This window comes from Aotus nancymaae, unplaced genomic scaffold (assembly GCF_030222135.1).
Source record: "Aotus nancymaae isolate 86718 unplaced genomic scaffold, 86718_ANA_hifiasm-v0.15.2.pri h1tg000020l, whole genome shotgun sequence".
NCBI lineage: Eukaryota > Metazoa > Chordata > Mammalia > Primates > Aotidae > Aotus > Aotus nancymaae.
The window spans coordinates 4,368,677-4,389,780 of NW_026988432.1; the positions used below are offsets into that span (position 1 = coordinate 4,368,677).

The 21,104-nt window shown below is 37.9% G+C and overlaps 1 protein-coding gene across 2 annotated transcripts in view; it reads left to right on the top strand.

Annotated features, from left to right (window-relative positions):
- FBXO15 (F-box protein 15) overlaps positions 1-21,104 on the top strand; it is a 77,719-nt gene that overhangs the window by 48,077 nt on the left and 8,538 nt on the right. For both annotated transcript variants that reach the window (XM_012465407.2, XM_012465406.2), the window contains exon 9: positions 20,004-20,128. In XM_012465407.2, coding sequence (XP_012320830.1) covers positions 20,004-20,128 — 125 coding nt within the window. The remainder of the gene's footprint in view (positions 1-20,003; positions 20,129-21,104) is intronic.

Sequence of the window (21,104 nt, forward strand, 5' to 3'; positions counted from 1 at the left end):
ATTTGAATACATTATTACTATTATTGTTTTGAAGAAACTGTTATCTGTTAGGTCAGTTATGAATAAGGAAGTAAAAGCTTTTATTTTTTCACTATTCCTTCAGTGCTGTTTATTTCTTTATGTACATCCAAGTTTCTGACCTATATCACTTTCCTTTTCTTTGAAGAACTTCTTTTACAAGGCAGGTCTAGTGGTAACAAATTTCTTCAATATTGTTTTTCTAAGAAAGTTTTTATTTCCCTTTCACTTTTAATAGATAATTTTGCAGAGTAGAGAATTCTACAATGGTGGATTTTTTTCCACCACTGGAATATTAAATATACTTAATATTTAAATATTTTACTCCATTCTTTTCTTGCTTGCCTGGTTTCTGAGGAAAAGTAAGATATAATTATTATCTTTGCTTCTCTATAGGTAATGTATTCTTTTCCTCTGGTTTCTTTCAGTATCTTAAATTTTTTGGTTTTCCGTAGTTTGAAGATTATACACCTAGTTGTAGTTTTGGGGAGCTTTTATAGTGCTTGGTGTTCTCTGAACTTCCTGTATCTATGATTTGATGTCTGACCTTAATTTGGGGGCATCTTCAGTCATTATTGTTTCAAGTATTTCTTCTGTTTTCTTATCTTTCTTCTCATTATGGATTTCCATTGCATGTAAATTACACCTTTTGTGGTTTTCTCATAGTTATTGGATATTCTGTTTTGGGTATTTTTTCAGTCTTTTCTTCTCTTTGCTTTTCAGTTTTCGAGGTTTATATTGACATATCCTTAAGTTCAGAAATTATACACTCAGCTCTATCTAGGCTACTAATAAGCCCAACAAAAGTATTTTTCATCTCTATTACAGAGTTTTTAATCTCTGGCATTTATTTTGGTTCTCTTAGAGTTTCCATCTTTCTGTTTATATTGCTTATCTATTCTTGCATGCTGTCTTTTTTTTTAATCCTTTACAGTCCTTAGTGTGTTAATCATATTTGTTTCATCCCTGGTAAGTCTGATAATTCCAACATCCCTGCCACAGCAGAGTCTGGTTCTGATACTTGCTCTGTCTCTTCGTACTATGTATTTTGCTTTTTAGTATGCCTTGTAATTTTTTCTTGGTAGCTGGACATGATGTCCTGGGTAAGAGGAACCACAAAAAATAGTAATGGGTGGTAAGGGGTGTGTGTGTGTGAGGTAAGCATTCCTAGTCCTTTGATTAGATCTCAGTCTTTTAGTAAGCCTGTGATCCCAGATTGTGAACTTCACAGGCACTTCTCAGTCCCCCACTTTACAGTCTCCAGAATGGCTGGAGGGAGGGGACTAGGGTTGAGTGTTTCTCTTCCTTCAGGTAGGTTAGGCTCTGATAAACTCCCTAGTAGGCTAGGCTCTAGTTCATTTCTCTTGAGGACAAGCCTTGTTAAGCAGCACAGAATGCTCTGGTATATTTCAGTGTTTCCTTTCTCCTTCATTTTCCAGGGGAATGAGGGAATATTTTTCTGATACTCACTGTGAGAACCAGGTGAAGCTTCTAGAGGTAAAACTCAGATAAATGTGCCCACACCCCTTGACTGGGTCCTATTCCCTTGAGGTTTTTAACTCTCAAACTTGCCCACCACACTGAGTCTCTAGCAGCTTATCAACTACAGCTCAGGTTTCCCCTTTTTTGGTACTGGTTCCTGTGGAGGTTTTGGCTTAATAGAGCTGCGATTCTCTATATTCCCCTGTCTGTCTCTCCAATTTTGGGGCAGTGATTTGTCCTGTGACTTGACTTTTCTTATTGATCTAACAAGACTTGATTTTTTACTTGTTGTTAGGGTGGAGTGGTGACTTCCAACGTTTTAAAAATTGGACTGGAAACCAGTCACATTTTACTTTTTATTTGAGTTGCTATTAAATTACTTTAAAAAACGAACATCTTTAACTTCAGTTTTTAAAAATTCCACATGTAAGTGGGATCATACAGTATTTATTTCTCTGTTCTTTGCGTATTTCATTTAACGTATTGTCTTCTAGATTCACCCATATTATTACAAATGACAGAATTTTCTGGTTTTTTTTTAATGGGATATCGCTCTGTACCCCATAAATATATTTAATTATTGTCAATTAAAAGTGAAATAAAACAAAAAACAATATCTTTTTGATTATGATATTTGAAAATTCAGAATATATAGAAGTTTATAAAGAAGCAAATAATCACTCGAGGACAACTATTGTATATTTTGGTCCATTTTCAAATATATATATCTCTCTATATCCTTAGACAACATTATGTGAACAATATTACATTCTTTTTCCTTTTAAATTACGTTGTGAGTATTTTCCAAATGTTACTAAATAGTTCTTGAAAATTTGATTTTGAAAAGTTGTATAACGTTCCATTGTTTGGCTTTTTTATGATTTATTGACCCATTCTCCTAATTTTGGACATTTAGTATCCATTTTTCATGATTATAGCACTATTATCATGACCATTATATTGAAAAATATCTATTGATTCGAGAGGTGAAAAGGACATCTGATTGTTTTAAATTTACGTATGTCTGAATATTAGGTTGGCTATTTTAAACATTGACTATCACAGAGGTGTATGGTAGTTTTAGCAACCATATTGCAGGCTGTTTAAGGCGCGTCTTCTTACGATCTGACTTCAGTACCACCTCTTACTATGTGTGTAACCTTGATCAATTACCACAGTGTCCTTGCTCACAGAATAAAGAAAACATTAGTACCTACCTCATGAGGTACTAAAGGATGTTTCAAACATGCTTGGTGCTGTTGTCATTGTTCATTATCATATTTTTCTTCTAACTGAATATTCATTGTTCATATTCTGTTGGTTCCATTGTTTTAAATGTTTCTAAGATTTATACGCATTAAATTTGTTGAAAATATTTTTCCTATTTTGTCTTTTGCCTTTTTATATATATTGTTTTGAATCTTAGAGGGTTTTAATTGTATGTCAATAATTATTTTATGTTGCATCTTTCAAATTTTTGTAAATATGGCAAGTTCTCTTGAATGAAAGGCTCAACTGTATTTTCTTTAGATTTTTGATTATTTCTCTTTTTTCAACCTGTACTTCCTTTTGATTAACATAAAATTATATATAGCCTACAGATTCCCATACCTTTACCTCTTAGAATTATTCCTATCTGTTAAGAATAAGTGCACCTTTTTTTATCTCTACCAGGCAAGAAGATACTTCAAGCTTTCCTTGTTCATTTTGTCATGAAAATATGTTTCCTATCCCAATATAACATTTCTTACTAATGAACTTTATCAAAGATTTCTTGATTATTTTTATCCATTGATGCTTTTAGATGTTTTTAATATTCACTTGGCTAGATTTTAAAATATCTTCTTTGGATTTTGAGCAGATTCATACTACATTTGTATATTCATTTGTAATGGATTGATATATTTTTATTTAGAATTTTCATCTATCCCTCCCGTTACAGACATACCTTTCTTTATTGTGTTTTACTTTATTATGCTTCACACATACTGCATTTAAAAAATCTTTTGGGAAATTTTTTTTTAAATTGATGCATAATGTACATATTTTTAAGATACATGTGATAATTTAATACATCTATGTAACTTTGCAGATCAAATAGTATACTTGTGATGTTCATAATTTTAAGTGTTTTTACGTTAGAAACATTTTAATTCTAACGATTTTGAAATATATAATAGACAATCATAAACTGTAGTCACTCTACTGGTCTATCTAATACTAGGTCTTATCTCTTCTGTCAAACCATATAATTGTACCCATTAATCAGCTTCTCATCTCTGTCCTTCCTTGCCTCTAGTCATGACTAATCTACTCTCTGTCTTCATGAGATGCATGTTTTTAGCTCTCATATAGAAGTGAGAACCTGCAGTATTTGTTTTCTGTTCTTAGATTATTTTACTTAATATAATTACCTCCAGTTTCATCCATGTTGCTACAGATGACAGGATTTTATTCTTTTTAAGGGGAGAATAATATTCCATTTTGTATATATTTCACATTTTCTTTATTCATTCATCCATCAATTTACACTTAGATTATTGCATATTTTGGCTGTTGTGAATAGTGCTGCAATAGACATGAGATGGTGCAGATATGTTAAAGCACCCTACTATTGTATTGCATCCTATCTCTTCCCTTAGATCTATTAATATTTGATTTATATAACTAAGAGCTCTGATGTTGGGTGCACAGATACTTATAATTGTTATATCCTTTTGCCAAATTGACCCCCACCCCTTTATTATTATTTAGTGACCTTCTTTCTCCATTATTACAGTCTATTTTATCTTGATTTATATTTTCTGGTAGAAGTATAGCCACTCCTTTTCTTTTTTGTTTTCCAGTTGTATGGAATATCTTTTTTTAATCCCTTCATTTCAGTAGATGTGTGTCTTCATAGGTGAAGTGGGTTTCTTGTAGGCACGTATAGTTAGGTTCTGTTTCTTTAGCCATTTAGCTACTCTTTGCCTTTTAATTGGAGAATTGAGTTCATTTACATTCAGTGTTATTATTGATAAGGAAACACTACTGCCATTTTGTTGCTTATTTTCTGGTTGTTTTGTAACCCTTCTGTCCCTTTCTTTCTGTCTTCCTTTGTTGTTATTTTATCTGATAGAATATTTTAATTTGTTGCTTTTTATTTTTAATCTGTTAATAGGTTTCTTCATTCTTGTACCATGTGGCTTATAAAAACATCTTATAGATATAACAAGTTATTTTAAACAGATGAAAACTTAGGATACAAAGAAAAGAATAAATAAATGAGAAAAAAATTACATACTTTAATTACCACTTCCCACCCCATGTTTTTGCCTTTAGTTGTCTCAGTTTACATATTTTTATATTACCTATCTCTTAACATGTTGCTGTAGCTATTATTGCTGATAGATTTGTCTTTTGGGCTTCATAGTGGAGTTATGAATGGATTGCACACCACAATTACAGTATTAGAATATTCTGAGTTCATGTGCTTAATTTTACCAATTGGTTTTCTATCTTCCAATGTTTTCTTTTTGCGTATTAGTATTTACTTTTTCCAGACTGAAGAACTCCTTTTAGAATTTCATGTAAGAAAGGCCTGGTGTTGGTGAATTTTCTCAGCTTTTGTTTGTGTGGGAGATACTTTTTCTCTCCTTCATATTTGAAAGATTTTCCAAATAAAATATTTTTGGATGGCAGTTTATTTTTTTCTTTCAGCACTTTGAAAATGTCACTTCACTCCTTCCTAGCCTGTATGGTTTCCATATAGAAATCTATTGCCAGATGAATTTATCGTCTTTTATGTTATTTGCTTCTTTTCTCTTGCTGCTTTTAGGATCCTCTCATTGTGCTTGACCTTTGAGTATTTGATTATTGTATGTCCTGGAGTAGTCTTATTTGAGTCAAATCTGTTTGGAGTTTTCTAGTATTCTTGTACCTAGATATTTATCTTTCTCAAGTTTTGGAAAGTTTTCTGTTATTATTTATTTGAATAAGCTTTGTACTCCTTGTTCTTGCTTACTTTCACTTGAACACCAGAAATCATTAGATTTGGCCTTTTGAGGTAATTTTCTATCTCTAGTAGGCAGTCTTCATTCCTTTTTATTTTATTTTTTTCTCTGACTAGATGTTTTCAAATAACCTGCTTTCTACCTCACTGATAGTTTCCTTTGCTTGATCCATTCTGTTTTTGAGAGTCTCATATGAATTTTTCAGATCAGCAAATGTGTTTATTAGTTCCAATATTTCTGTCTGACATTTTACAATTATTTCAATCTCTTTGCTAAATTTCTGAATTGCTTTTCTTTTTTTAAAAAAATTATTTCCACATGTCTTGGGGGGAACAGATGGTATTTGGTTAAATGAGTAAGTTATTTAGTGGCGATTTGTGAAATTTTGGTGCACTCATCTCCTGAGCAGTATACACTGAACCCAATTTGTAGTCTTTTATTCCTCACCCCCTGCTCACCCTTTCCCCTTGAGTCCCCAAAGTCCATTGTGATATTATCCCTTTGCGTCCTCATAGCATAGCTCCCACTTACAAGTGAGAACATATGATGTTTGGTTTTCCATTCCTGAGTTACTTAACTTAGGATAATAGTCTCCAGTCCCATCCAGGTTGCTGTAAATGGCATTAATTTATTGCTTTTCATGGCCGAGTTGTATTCCATTGTATATATGTACACCACAGTTTCCTTATCTACTTGTTGATTGATGGACTTTTGAATGGGTTCTACATTTTTGCAATTGTGAATTGTGCTGCTATAAAAATGCATGAGCAAGTATCTTTTTTGCGTAATGACTTACTTTCCTCTGGGTAGATACCCAGTAGTCGAATTGTTGGATCAAATGGTAGTTCTACTTTTAGTTCTTTAAGGAATCTCCACACTATTTTCCATAGTGGTTATACTAGTTTACATTCCCTTTGGCAGTTTAGGAGTGTTCCTTTTGCACCACATTCATGCTAACATCTCTTATGTTTTGATTTTTTGCTTATGGCCATTTTTGCAGGAGTAAGGTGGTATCACATTGTCGCTTTGATTTGTATTTCCATGATCATTAGTGATGCTGAGCACTTTTTCATGTTAATTCGTTATTTATCTTCTTCTGAGAATTGTCTATTCATGTCCTTAACCCACTTTTTGGTGGGATTGTTTGTTTTTTTCTTGCTAATTTGTTTGAATTTGTTGTAGATTCTGGATGATAGTCTTTTGTCAGATGTATAGATTGTGAAAATTTTCTCTCACTTTGTAGGATGTCTGTTTACTCTACTGACTGTTGCTTTTTCTATGAAAAAGCTCCTTAGTTTAATTAAGTCCCAGCTATTTATCTTTGTTTTTATTGCATTTGCTTTTGGGTTGTTGGTCATGAAATCCTTGCCTAAGCCAATGTCTAGAAGGGTTTTTCCAATGTTATCTTCTAGAATTTTGATAGTTTCAGGTCTTAGGTTTAAGTCTTTGATTTATCTTGAGTTGATTTTTATATAAGGCAGGAGATAAGGATCCAGTTTCATTCTCCTACATGTGACTTGACAATTATCCCAGCACTGTTTATTGAATAGGGTGTTTTTCCCCACTGTATGTCTTTGTTTGCTTTGTCAAAGATCAATTGGCTGTAAGTATTTGGATTTGTTTCTGGATTCTCTATTCTGTTCTGTTGGTCTATGTGCCTATTTTAATACCAGTACCATGCTGTTTTGGTGACTATGGCCTTACAGTATAGCTTGAAATCAAGTAATGTGATGCCTCCAGATTTGTTCTTTTTGCTTAGTCTTGCTTTGGCTATGCGGGCTCTTTTTTGATTCCATATGAATTTTAGGATTGCTTTTTCTAGTTATGTGAAGAATTATGGTGGTATTTTGATGAGAATTGTATTGAATTTTTAGATTCCTTTGGCAATATGGTCATTTTCACAATATTGATTCTACCCATTCATGAGCATGGGATGTGTTTTCATTTGTTGGTATCATCTGTGATTTCTTTCAGCAGTGTTTTGTAGTTTTTCTTATAGGGATCTTTCAACTCTTTGGTTGCATATATTCCTAAGTATTTTTTTTTCAGCTATGGTAAAAGGAGTTGAGTTTTTGATTTGATTCTTAGCTTGGTCACTGCTGATGTATAGGAGAGCTACTGATTTGCATACATTAATTTTGTATCATTAAACTTTGCTGAATTCTTTTATCAGTTCTAGGAGCTTTTTGCAAGAGTCTTTAGGGTTTTCTAGGTATACAGTCATATCATCAGCAAACAGCGACAGTTTGACTTCCTCTTTACTGATTTGGATGCCCGTTATTTCTTTCTCTTTTCTGATTGGTCTGACTAGGACTTCCTGTACTATGTTGAATGGGAGTGGTGAGAGTGGTATCCTTCTCGTTTTGATTTTCAGAGGGAATGCTTTCAACATTTCCTCATTCAATATTACGTTGGCTGTGGATTTGTCATAAATTGCTTTTATTACATTGAGGTATGTCCCTTGTATACCAATTTTGCTGAAAGTTTTAATCATAAAGTGATGCTGGATTTTGTCAAATGCTTTTACTGCATCTATTGAGATGATCATGTGATTTTTCTTTGTAATTCTGTTTATGTGGTGTATCACATTTATTGACTTGCATTGTGTAAGACCATCCCTGCATCCTGGGTATGAAACCACTTGATCATGGTGGATTAATTTTTGATATGTTGTTGGATTCAGTTAGTTAGTATTTTGTTAAGTATTTTTGCATCTATGTTCCTCAGGGATATTGGTCTTTAGTTTTCTTTTTTGGTTATATCCTATCCTGGTTTTGGTAGGAGGGTGATACTGGCTTCATAGAATGATTGAGGAGGATTCTGTCTTTCTCTATCTTGTGGAATAGTGTCAAAGGATTTGTACCAATTTTTCATTGAATATCTGGTGGAATTCAGCTATGAATCCATCTGGTCCTGGACTTTTTTTGTTGTTGGTAATTTTTTTTTTTTTTTTTTTAACCATTTCAGTCTCACTGCTCGTTATTGGTCTGTTCAGGGTATCTAATTCTTCCTGAGTTAAGCTAGGAGGGTTGTATCTTTCCAGGAATTTATCCATTTCCCCTAGGTTTTCTAGTTTATGTGCATAAAGGTGTTCATAGCAGCCTCAAATGATCTTTTGTATTTCTGTGGTGTCAGTTGTAGTATCTCCCATTTTATTTCTAATTGGGCTTATTTGGATTTTCTCTCTTCTTTTCTTGATTAATCTTGCTAATGGTGTGTCTATTTTATTTACTTTGCCAAATAACCAGCTTTTTGTTTTATATATCTTTTGTATTTTTTTTTTGTTTCAATTTCATTTAGTTCTGCTCTGATTTTGGTTATCTCTTCTGCTGGATTTGGGTTTGGTTTATTCTTGTTTCTCTGGTTCCTCGAGGTATGACCTTAGATTGTCTGTTTGTGCTTTTTCAGACTTTTCGTTGTAGGGATTTAGGGCCATGAACTTTCCTCTTAGCACTGCCTTTGCTGTACCTTAGAGGTTTTGATAGTCTGTTCCATTTTGTTGTTGATTTCAAATAATTTTTAAATTTTCATCTTGATTTCATTGTTGACTCAGTGCTCAATCAGGAGCGGCTTATTTAATTTCCATGTATTTGTGTGGTTTTGAAGTTTCCTTTTGGAGTTGATTTCCAGTTTTATTCCACTGTAGTCTGAGAGAATACTTGATATAATTTCAGTTTTCTTAAATTTATTGAGACTTGTTTTGTGGCCTACTACATGCTCTAGCTTGAAGAAAGTTCCATGCACTGATGAATAGAATGTATGTTTTGCGGTTGTTGGGTAGAATGTTCTGTAAATATCTGTTAGATCTGTTTGTTCCAGGGTATAGTTTAAATCTATTGTTTCTTTATTGACTTTCTGTCTTGATGACCTGTCTAGAACTGTCAGTGGCTTATTGAAGTTTCCCACTGCTATTGTGTTGCTATCTCATTTCTTAGGTCTAGTAGTAATTGTTTTATAAATTTGGGAGCTTCATTGTTAGGTACATATGTATTTCTGACTGTGATATTTTCCTGTTAGACAAAGTCTTGTATCCTTATATAATGTCCCTCTTTGTCTTTTTAAACTGCTACTGCTTTAAAATTTGTTTTGTATAAGAATAGCTACTCCTGCTTGCTGTTGTCTCTTTGCATGGAATGAATGTCTTTTCCCTTAAGTTTATGTGAGTCCTTATGTGTTAGGTGAGTCTGTTGAAGGCAGCAAATAGTTGCTGGGTGAATTATCCATTCTTCCATTCTGTATCTTTTAAATGGAGCATTTAGGTCACATTCGATGTTAATATTGTGATGTAAGATAGTACTCCATTAATTGTGCTATTTGTTGCCTGTATACCTTTTCTTTTAAATTGTATTTTTGTTTTATAGGTCCTGTAAGATTTATGCTTTAAGAGGTATTGTTTTGTTATGTTTCCAGGAGTTGTTTCAGGATTTAGCACTCCTTTTAGCAGTTCTTGTAGTGCTGGCTCGATAGTGGCAAATTCTCTCAACATTTGTTTATCTGAAGAAGACTGTATCTTTCTTTCATTTATGAAGCTTAGTTTTGCTGGATACAAAATTCTTGGCTGATAATCGTTTTGTTTAAGGAGGCTTGAGATAGGGCCCCAATCCCTTCTAGCTTGTAGAGTTTCTGCTGAGAAATCTGCTGTTAATCTGATAGGTTTTCCTTTAGAGGTTACCTGGTGCTTTTGCCTCACAGTTCTTAAGATTCTTTCCTTTGTCTTAACTTTTTTTTTTTGACATGGAGTCTCACTCTGTTGCCTATAATGGAGTGCAGTGGCACAATCTCAGCTCAGTGCAATCTTTACCACCTGATTTCAAGTGATTCTCCTGCCTCAGCCTCCTGAGTAGCTGGGACTACAGGCATGTGCCACCACACCCAGCTAATTTTTGTGTTTTTAGTGTAGACGGGGTTTCACTATGTTAGCCAAGCTAGTCTTGAATTCCTGGTCTCAACTGATCCTCCTGCCTCGGCCTCCCAAAGTGCTTGGATTACAGGTGTGAGCCACGATATCTGGCCTACTTTGTCTTAACTTTAGATAACCTGATGACAGTGTGCCTAGGTGGTAATCTTTTTGTGATGAATTTCCCAGGTGTTCTTTGAGCGTCTTGTTTTGGATGTCTAGGTCTCTACCAAGGCCAGTGAAGTTTCCCTGATTATTCCCCCAAATGTGTCTTCCAACATATACGTGGCTTCAAAGGACAGACTGACTCTCTTGTTAGTGGCTAATGCAGCTGTTGATTTTAAGCTCAAGCCAATCTTCTTTTATCATTCCGAAATCCTAGGGATCTTAAGAAGGCTGCTAAATCTACTCTGTCTCTGCTATATAAATGGGATGACACAGCCTGAATGACAGCATATCTGTTTATAGCATGGATTACTGAATAAATCCACTATTGAGATCCACTGCTCAGGAAACAAGATTCCTGTATTAGTTTGTTCTCATGTTGCTATAAAGAAATTCTCAGGACTGGGTAATTTATAAAGAAAAGATACTTTACAGGCTTGCAGTTCTGCAGGTTGTAGAGGATATATAATGGCATCCGCTTTTGAGGAGGCCTCAGGAAGCTTACAATCATGGTGAAAGGTGAAGGGGGGAGCAGGCAAGATACATCATATGGCAAAAGCTGGAGCAAGAGAAAGGAGGGGAGAGTCCACATACTTTTAAACAACCAGATTTTGCAAGAATTCACTTACTGTCATGAGAACAGTACCAAGAAGATGGCACTAAAGTATTCATGAGAAATCTGCCCTCCTGATACAGTCAGCTCCCACGAGGCCCTACCTCCAACATTGGAGATTACATTTCAACATGAGATTTGGACAGAGATACATATCTAGACTATATCAATTTCTTTCAAGGTATTACTGTTCATTGAGAATACATCTAGACATGCAAGAGCTCTGATGGAGATATACAAACAGATTAATGTTTTTTTCATGCCTGCTAATGCCACATCCATTCTGTAATCCATAGATCAAGGGTAATTTCATCCATTAAGTCTTATTTAAGAAATAAATTTTATAAGTCTATAGTTTCCATAGATTGTGATTCATCTGATGGATCTGGGTAAAGTCAATGGAAAATCTTTCAGAAAGGATTCACCATTCTAGATGTCATTAAGAATTATACTTATGAGTCAAGGTAGGAGGTCAAAATATCAACATTAACAGGAGTTTGGAAGAAGTTGATTCTAACCCTCATAGATGACTTTGAGAGGTTCAAGACTTCACTTGAGGAAGAAACTGCAGATGTGGTGGAAATAGCAAGAGAACTACAGTTAGAAGTGGGGCCTGAAGCTGTGACTAAATTGCTTCAATTTCATAATAAAACTTGAACTGATGAGGAGTTGCTTCTTACAGATGATCAGAGAAAGTGGTTTCTTGAGATGGAATCTACTCCTGGTGAAGATGCTGTGAACATTGTTGAAATGACAAAGATTTAGAATATTCCATAAACTTAGTTGATAAAGCAATGTCAGGGTTTCAGAGGCTTGATTCTAATTTTGAAAGAAGTTCTACTATGGGTAAAATGCTATAAAACAGCTTCACATACCACAGAGAAGTGTTTCATGAAAGGAAGTCAGTTGATACTGCAAACCTAATTGTTGTCTTAAGAAATTGCTACAGCTGGGCTGACTAAATGCAGCCAGGAGGAACATCTGCTACCAAGGGACTGGGCCATGGGGAAGACTGATGCACTCTGAACAGATCTTTGGAAGGAAGGCATTGAGAGTGGATGGAGGGAGGATACACATGCTGGGCTGAAGGAGAAGTGAGCTGGGGACCCTTCATGGGGCTACTGCAAACTATGACACATTATTCCTGGCCCCCAGCAACTCCTGGGGAAGGGGTGAGTTAAGCAGACGAGGAGTGACCTGCTCTCTCTGTGTACCTCTGGAATCCTGGCAGTGGGAAACCCCATGTCACCCACAGACACTTGACCTAGCAGGGATAGCTGCTTAGAGGGGTGATAGGGGCTGGACTCCAGCCTGTGTAGAATTGAGAAGGTTTGGTATGAGAACATCTACAGGGGAGCATGGCCAGGGACACCTACTCCCCAAGGTTTCCCATGCTTCCCTAGGAGACTCTAGTCTTAGGGAAACTGTTGGACCTGAAGAGAACAGGGTGATCTTGCCCATGAGATGAGGCCAGTCTCACCTGAGCACCCTTCTGTTTGCTGGCCTCTTCCAGGGCCCCAGCTTGCTGTGCCTGCTTGCAGTGCTGCTTTGGAAGCCCAGCCAGGGCTTGGACCTATATCATAGCTTCTGCACTGGCAGACCACACCTGACCATCAGAGAGCTCCAGTGGAACGGCCCTTGCTGGCATGCACCAGCCCACATGCATTCATTCCTCATTGCAGCCTACCCTTTGCTAGCACAGACTTGCCCATGGCCATCCCCTCATTGCTTTGCTGGCACACATGTGTGTGAGTGAACCTTGCCTTACCTTTCTTTCCAGCATCTGGGTGTACATGCACCACCATGCTATTGCTGCTGGCACGAGCACACCCACAATCCCCCTGTTGCTGTTGTCCATGGGCATTGCTGGCACAGACATGTTCATGGACAATAGCAGGCCTGCCCCCACCCTGTGTCGCCACTTCTGCTGGCATGAACACATACTGGCATAACACATGGCAGAGGTTGCCAGCTCTGTGCCTACCAGCACCCTGCCCCAGTGCCAACACAACTGTGGGTGCGAATGTGTGTATGGACCCCAGCAGCCTGTGCCTTCTCTGCCCCACCCCCTTCTCTGGGCCCACCAGTGTCCTATCCCAGCTGACAAGCATGCATTCTGCTGTGCTGCCGTGCTGCTGGCCTGTGCAAACAAGCATAGATCCTGCTGCCACCACGTGACGCTTTGGCACCACCCATCAGAGTGTTATGGCCAGCATTCTGGGAAAACTTTGGCTCAGGGGGTCAAAGGAAAAAGCCAGGGGCCTGATACCAGTATTCCAGAGATAAAACCTGCAGCCCAGGAGTGCTGAGCTGAACCGTGGCCCTCCCTAAATCTACCAAAAATGAAGCCAGTCAACTCAATCTACCTTATATCACAAACCCCCAAGGACATCCAAGATAAAAGAAAAAGTATACACCTACCAAAGGACAGCAGCATCAAAGATTGAAGGAATATCAGCCCACACAAATGAGAAAGAACCAGGGCAAGAATTCTGGCAACTCAGAAAGTCAGAGTGTCTTATCTCCACACGACCACATCAGATCCCCCACGATGGTTCTTAACCAGACTGAAATGACTAAAATGACAGAAATAGTATTCAGAATATGGATAAGAACAGAATTCATCAACATTCAGAAGAATGTCAAAACCCAATCCAAGGAATCTAAGGACTCATACAGAAGATGGAAAAGGAAAGGGCCATTTTGAGAAAGAACCAAACTGAGCTGGTATAGCTGAAAAACTCACTTCAAGAATTTCAGAATACATTTGGAAGCATTAACAGCAGAATCAACCAAGCTTGAGGAAAGAATATTAACTTAAAGACTAGCTCTACAAAAGAACTCAGTCAGACAAAAATAAAAAAACAATGAGGAAGAATTAAAAAAAACTCTAAGAAATATGGGATTATGTAAAGAGACCAAATCTATGATGCATCAGCATCCCTGAAAGACATGGAGAGAAAGCAAACAACTTGAACAATGTATTTTTTGATAAGGTCTGTGAAAATTCCCCCAAACTCTCTAGAGAAGCCAACATTCAAATTCAGGAAGTTCAGAGAACTCTTGTGAAACACTGCACAATAAGACCATCCACAAGACACATAGTCATCAGATTCTCTAAGGTGAAAATGAAAGAAAAAACTTTAAAGGCAGCTAGGGGGAAGGGGCAGGTTACCTACAAAGGGAACTTCATCAAGCTAACAGTGGACCTTTCAGCAGAAACCCTATAAGCCAGAAGAGAATGGGGGCCTGTAGTCAGCATTCTTAAAGAAAATAATTTTCAACTAAGAATTTAATATCCAGCCAAATGAAGCTTCATAAGTGAAAGAGAAATAAGATCCTTTTCAGACAAGCAAATGCTAAGATTTTGATACCACCAGACCTGCATTACAAGAGGTCCTCAAGGTAGTTGTAAACATGAAAGAGTATTACTGACCACTACAAAAACACATTAAGTATGTAGACCAGTGACACCGTAAAGCAACCACACAAATCTCCATAGTAACCACTAACAACATGATGACAGCAACAAATCTAGACATATCAATACTAATCTTGAATATAAGCAGGCTAAATGCCCCAATTAAAAGGCACAGAGTGGCAAGTGGATATAAAGAAGCAAATCCCAGTGGTTTTCTATCTTCAAGACAATCATCTCACAGCAGTGACACCCATAGGCTCAAGGGATGTTGAATGAGAAAAATCTACCAAGCAAACAGAAAAGAGAAAAAAGCAGGGGTTACTATTCCAGTTTCAGACAAAACAGACTAAGCCAACAAAAATCAAAATAGAGAAAGAAGGGCATTATGTAGTGCTAAAAGGCTCAATTCAACAAGAAGACCTAACTGTCCTAAATATGTATGCACCCAAACGGGAGCACCCAGATTCATTCAGCAAGGTCTTAGAGACCTATGAAGAGACTTAGATAACCAAACAATAATAGTAGGAGACTTCAGCACCCCACTAACAGTATTAGATCATCAAGGCAGAAAACTAACAAAGATATTCAGGACCTGAACTTTACACTTGACCAAATGGACATAACAGCCATCTACAGAGCACTCCACCCCAAAACAACAGAATATACATTCTTCTCGTCTGTGCATGGCATGTACTCCAAAATCCACCACACAACCAAACATAAAACAATCCTCAGCAAATTAAAAAAAAGAAACCCAAAATCATACCAACAACGCTCTTGGACCACAGCACAATAAAAATAGAAATCACTACTAAGAAAATAACTCAAAACCATATAATTACATGGAAATTAAACAACTTGCTCCTGAACGTTTTTTTGGGAAATGATTGAGGCAGAAATAAATTCTTTGAAACTAATGAAAACAAAGATATGACATACCAAAATCTGTGACAAAGCTAAGGCAGTGTTATGAAGGAAGTCTTTAGCACTAAACACCCACATCAAAAAGTTAGAAAGATCTCAGATTAACAATATAACATTATTAACTAGAGGAACTAGAAAACCAAGAACAAACCAACCCTAAAGCTAGCAGAAGACAAGAAATAACCCAAATCAGAGCTGAACTAAAGGACATTGAAATGTTAAAAATCACAAAATATTAATGAATTCAGGAATTGTTTTTTGAAAAAAATTAGACTGCTAGCTAGAGTAATAAAAATAGAGAATAAAAAAATAAACACAATCAGAAATGACAAAGGGGCATTACCACTGACCCCAGAGGAATACAAAAACCCTGAGACTATTATGAACACCTCTATGCACGTAAGCTAGAAAACATAGAAGAAATGGATAAATTCCTAGACACATATACCCTCCCAAGACTGAACCAGGAAGAAATTGACTCCCTCAACAGACCAGTAATGAGTTCAAAAGTTGAATTAGTAATAAAAGCCTGCCAACCAAAAGAAAGCCCTGGACCAGAAGGACTCACAGGCAAATTCTACCAGATTAAGAAGAGCTTGTACTATTTCTAGGGAAACTATTCCAAAAAATTAAAGTGGAGGGACTTCTCTGTAGGTCATTCTGTGAGGCCAGCATCGTCCTGATACCAAAACCTGGCAGAGACACAATTAAAAAGAACAGGCCAATATCCTTGATGAACATAGATGCAAAAATCCTCAACAAAATACTAGCAAACTGAATATAGCAGGACATCAAAAAGCTAATCCACCATAATCAAGTAGGTTTTATCCCCAGGATGCAAGGTTGGTTCAACATATGCAAATCAATAAATGTGTCTCATAACATAAAATTAAAAACAAAAACCACATGATTATCTCAATAGATGCAGAAAAAGCTTTTGATAAAATTCAACATCACTTCATGATAAAAAACCTTTAACAAACTAGACATTGAAGGAACGTACTTCAAAATAGTAAGAGCCATCTGTTTCAAAGCCAGTATTATACTGAATGGGCAAAAACTGGAAGCATTCCCCTTGAAAACTGGAACAAGACAAGGATGCCTTCTCTCACCACTCCAACATAGTACTGGAAGTCCTGGCTAGAGCAATCAGGCAAGACAAATAAGTAAAAGGCATCCAAATAGGAAGTCAAACGATCCCTGTTTGCGGACGAAATGATTATATGCGTAAAAATTCCCAGTCTCTGCTCAAAAGCTCCTTGATCTGATAAACGTCAGCAAAGTTTCAGGATACCAAACTGATGTTCAAAAATGAGTAGCATTTCTGTACACCAACAACATCTGTGCTGACAGCCAAATCAAGAACACATTCCCATTCACAACTGCCACCAAAAGAATAAAACATCTAGGGGAACAATACACACTGGGGCCTGTCGGGAGGTGTATGGAAAGGGAGAGCATAGGATAAATAGCTATTGCATGTGAGGCTTAATACCTAAGTGATGGGTTGATAGGTGCAGCAAACCACCATGACACTCATTTACCTATGTAACAAACCTGCATGTCCTGCACATGTATCCCAGAACTTAAAATTAAATTAAAAGAAAATAAAATAACTAGGAATAGGAATACAGCTGACCAGGGAGGTGAAAGATCTCTATGAGTTCTATTTTGTAATTCTATGAGAATTACAAAACTCTGCTCAGTGAAATCAAAGATGACATAAATAGAAAAACATTCCAGGCTCATTGATAAGAAGAATCAATATTGTTACAGAGTTAGTAAGTGGCCAAGCAGGATTTGGAATGAGATCTTTGAGTCTAAAGGCCATGCTTACAGTTACAGTGTCACTGGAAGCCAAGGATGGTGAGCCTCAAATTGTATTTTGCTGAATTTTGCAGATGGTCTCGTGTATTGTTAAGATTAGAGTCTCCAAGAACAGAATTTATTCTGAATGACTTAAGGAGCATGGAAATTTAATAAAGGATTTACCTGCTCATAGTCTCTGTAGGAGAGCCAGACTCTGTGTTTATAGATGCAAAGCCATGCTCTGTGGCTTCTCTTGTGGAACCATCACCGGTATAGTAACCATTAGTGGCCTCTGGAACTCTGCCTCTGCTAGCCCGAGGAGCCAGGTCCCTGCCACTCCCTGTGCCAGCAGATGGCTCTTCCCGTTCTGTCCCTCCTCTCACTGCTCGCTTTTGACTCTAGGTTTGTAGGAACACATGTGTCTCATTGAAGGAACCTGCATCACCAGTGACCAGCTTATAAGGAAGGCTGGGAGTGGGAGACTGAGTGTGGGACTCACAGACTGAGACATTGCCTCAAGTATTGGGAAGCCATAGTGATTCCCCAGTGTATCCTGCTTGCTAATTTATAAATAGGCCTTTCTCTTGGGAGTGATATGAAAACAAAGCTTCATAAGAATCTGAATCTGCATTGTAAATTCTCGGCTAGTAGATAACTAATTGGTGATACATTTTGTATATTTCTTAATCTATTGTAACATAGACTGTGGACACAGAACAGGGTTTGCATTGTATTTCTGCCACTGACCAGGGGTCTGACTTTGGGCAAGTTACTGTTAACCTCTGTGCATCAGGTTTATCACCTATGAATTCAGAAAATTATACCCAATTATGTTATTATTTAAGGTATTATTTTAAAGCAATCTTTTCAGCTATTAAGTGCCTAACTCAGTGGTTGGTGTACAATAAGTACTCAAAAATACACCTATTTTATATACATACCCTTTCACACATCCATTCCATGTGCAGATTTTTTAAATGTAGGAAGAGCTTAACCTTTCTCTGTCTTATCAGTGGTTACAGAGGGTTGGCGGAAAGAGCTCTGACCTTTTGAGACACCACAGTGTTAATATTGTTATGAAGTGGGAGAATACCTAGTAATAACAAAATACCAGTCTCTGCTTTCTACAGGAATTTGATGTTTATTAGCTCAGATAGTTGCCATTGAGACGTTATTGGCTGCCAGGGTATTTTGGAGTGCGTTTTCTGCCATGTCCTGGGGACAAGCTGTGTGGAAGATGAGCTCCTGGTTTTCCGTAGGCAACGCTGGCTGCCTGCCTTTGCTGTGCCAGTCAGAAGTCTCCAGTAGTTTTGCACATGGCTGCAGTAGTACAGGGCAGAGCAGAGTCATATCTGGTCCATTCAGAATGTCATCACTGTGCCTCCACCAAGGCCTCACTTTTCATACACTTACTCCCTTCTTCCATCAAGCCCTGCCGAGGTGACGAGGTGATGAGGTGACAGCAGAGCAGTTGCCTGGGAACGGTCTGTGTCATTTGGCTTTTGTCCCCAGGCCTGGGGAGAATGGAAGGGAAGCTGTACAGTTCTTGCTAGTTACTCAGCAATAGAGAGGAAAATGTGGGCTGCCTCTGTCCATGGAACAGAAGTAAGATGTGGAGAAACCAGCAGCATGGTGTCTGGGCGAGGGGCTCCCCTTTGCAGGGCTGAAAACCCTGCCTCTGTGTTGTCTCTCACTTAAAGCACATTACTGGGTCACAAAAGCGGCCCCCGGCAAAGTGTGGGCTTTAACCTTCTGGTGACACTGAAGTTGAAGAACACTGTATAACATTTCTACAACAGAGATTTGGCTCCCAAAGCTTGGCTTTGGTTTTATTTTGTCTTGTGAAATAACTGGGCCAGGGCTGGAAAACACTTGTTCTTTTCCATAATTTTTCTGTCTGCTTTGCCCTATGACTTGCACCTTCCCTTTGTCCAGACTTCTGTCTCTGAAGAACTCTCTGGTATGAGTTGTGTTGCTGCGCCTCATGGTCGAGTCTCATGGTGTGTTCAGATGGAATCGGGAAGAACGTGTCTGTGTGAAGCCAGGTGGTGCTGCAGGCTCTCCCTGACACAGATGGCCTAGGACAGCAGGGCTAGTGTGCTGGGTGGGTACAGGGACTCCCCTATGTGGCCAGGCTGCTGGTAACCGGCTTGGAGCTGGCAGTGGAGGGCCAGGGTTTGGCTTCCAACTTGGGTTGGCATGTGCATGGACTCTCTCAGTTATAAGCATGTGCGGAGGTATGAGTTTCTTCCACTCCTCTTCATGTTTGCCTGCTCTCCAATCCCTTGTTTCTCTGCCATTTCTTCATCTGCTTTCTTGAGTTTTGTAATTCTGGGTATTGGTTTCCATCACTGTTGGCTTACCCACATCAGAAGAACCCTTTCTTCCTGAGCCTTTCCATCAGTGACAGGTGGCTATCCAGGCTCACCTCAGCCAGCTTCTTCCGACTCACCGTTGACATCACCTTTCTGGACACATGTTAATGTTTCTGTCTCTGGGACACAGATGTGTTGCTCTGGCCTCACGCCGGAGGCCAGGATTGCTGTGCCCACGTTGTCCCCATCAGTGAGGCCAGGGCTTACCTAGGTGAGGTGTCCTCATGAAGCCGCCGACTGAACGTGCTTGGGTTGTTCAGTCACTGCATCAGCAGACAGTGATTGAAACAATCTTATGTCTTTTCAGGAAATATTGAAAATGGACATGTGAAGCTCATTGTTATAAATTTAAAAAATAACAGAGAACACCTACCTCTTATTGGAAAAGTTGGCCTCTCATGGAAAACTGATATTTTTGATGGCTGTATAAAGGTAAAAAGCAGAAGCATTTTCTTTTCTTCAAGTAACTTGGTTTCTATATAATAACAAAGTCTGTGTGTGTGTGTGTGTGTGTGTGTGTGTGTGTGTGTGTGTGTATATATGAATATACATATAAAATCATATAATCATATATATGTGTAATGTTTCTTTTAAAGTTTTGGATTTATTGTTCTGGTTTCTGAAGATTTATGCACATTCTGTTAGCCATTGGCAACTAGTGGATTCACTCATGATATGATTATTGAGTATCTTTCGTTTGTCAGTGAGTATGGTGGAGTTGGAGGGACAGGTAGTCTGCAGCAGCGTTTCTGAACACTTGATCACAGCCCACTACTTCTGCAAAGCCTCTCTGTTTTGTGGAAAGAGAGTGGAACTGAAGGTTGGACCAGGCAGGTAGCATCTACTGAAAACATCTTGATCACTCATACACCAATTTAAAACTTATTGCAATTATACATTCTTATTCCAGGATATAGAGATTTCCTCAAACTGTTAAATAAAAGATTAGCCACATGGGTGGGAGAGTTGATTTAGTGGTTGGGAAGCAGCAGGGAAGGAGGGAGGAGGAGGAAGAGGAGAAAGATGTTCTCACAGTTTTGCTTTCTTTTGTGATCCTCGTGCCTGTGGCTGCTCCTGGTGCTTGGTACTCTCCATCTTTATTTTGTGAGATGAACAAGATTTTCATAGTCCCAGGGACCAGTGGGATCAATCTCCTGTGACTGCGTGGGCCTCCTGTAACATGGCTTTATTCTGCGTTATGTGTGGGCATCTTGTTAGAACCATTAATGATAACAACTGGGGCCAAGAGTGGTGTTATGGAGCACTGTCCCTTGAGCCACTTGATATTTGATACAATGAGATATTTTACAAATCCTATTTATTCATAGCAAATGTTTAAATTTTGGTAAAAATTATGTTTCTCACACACCATATTGTTTCGTGCCTTTAAGAGAACAGACTTACCTTC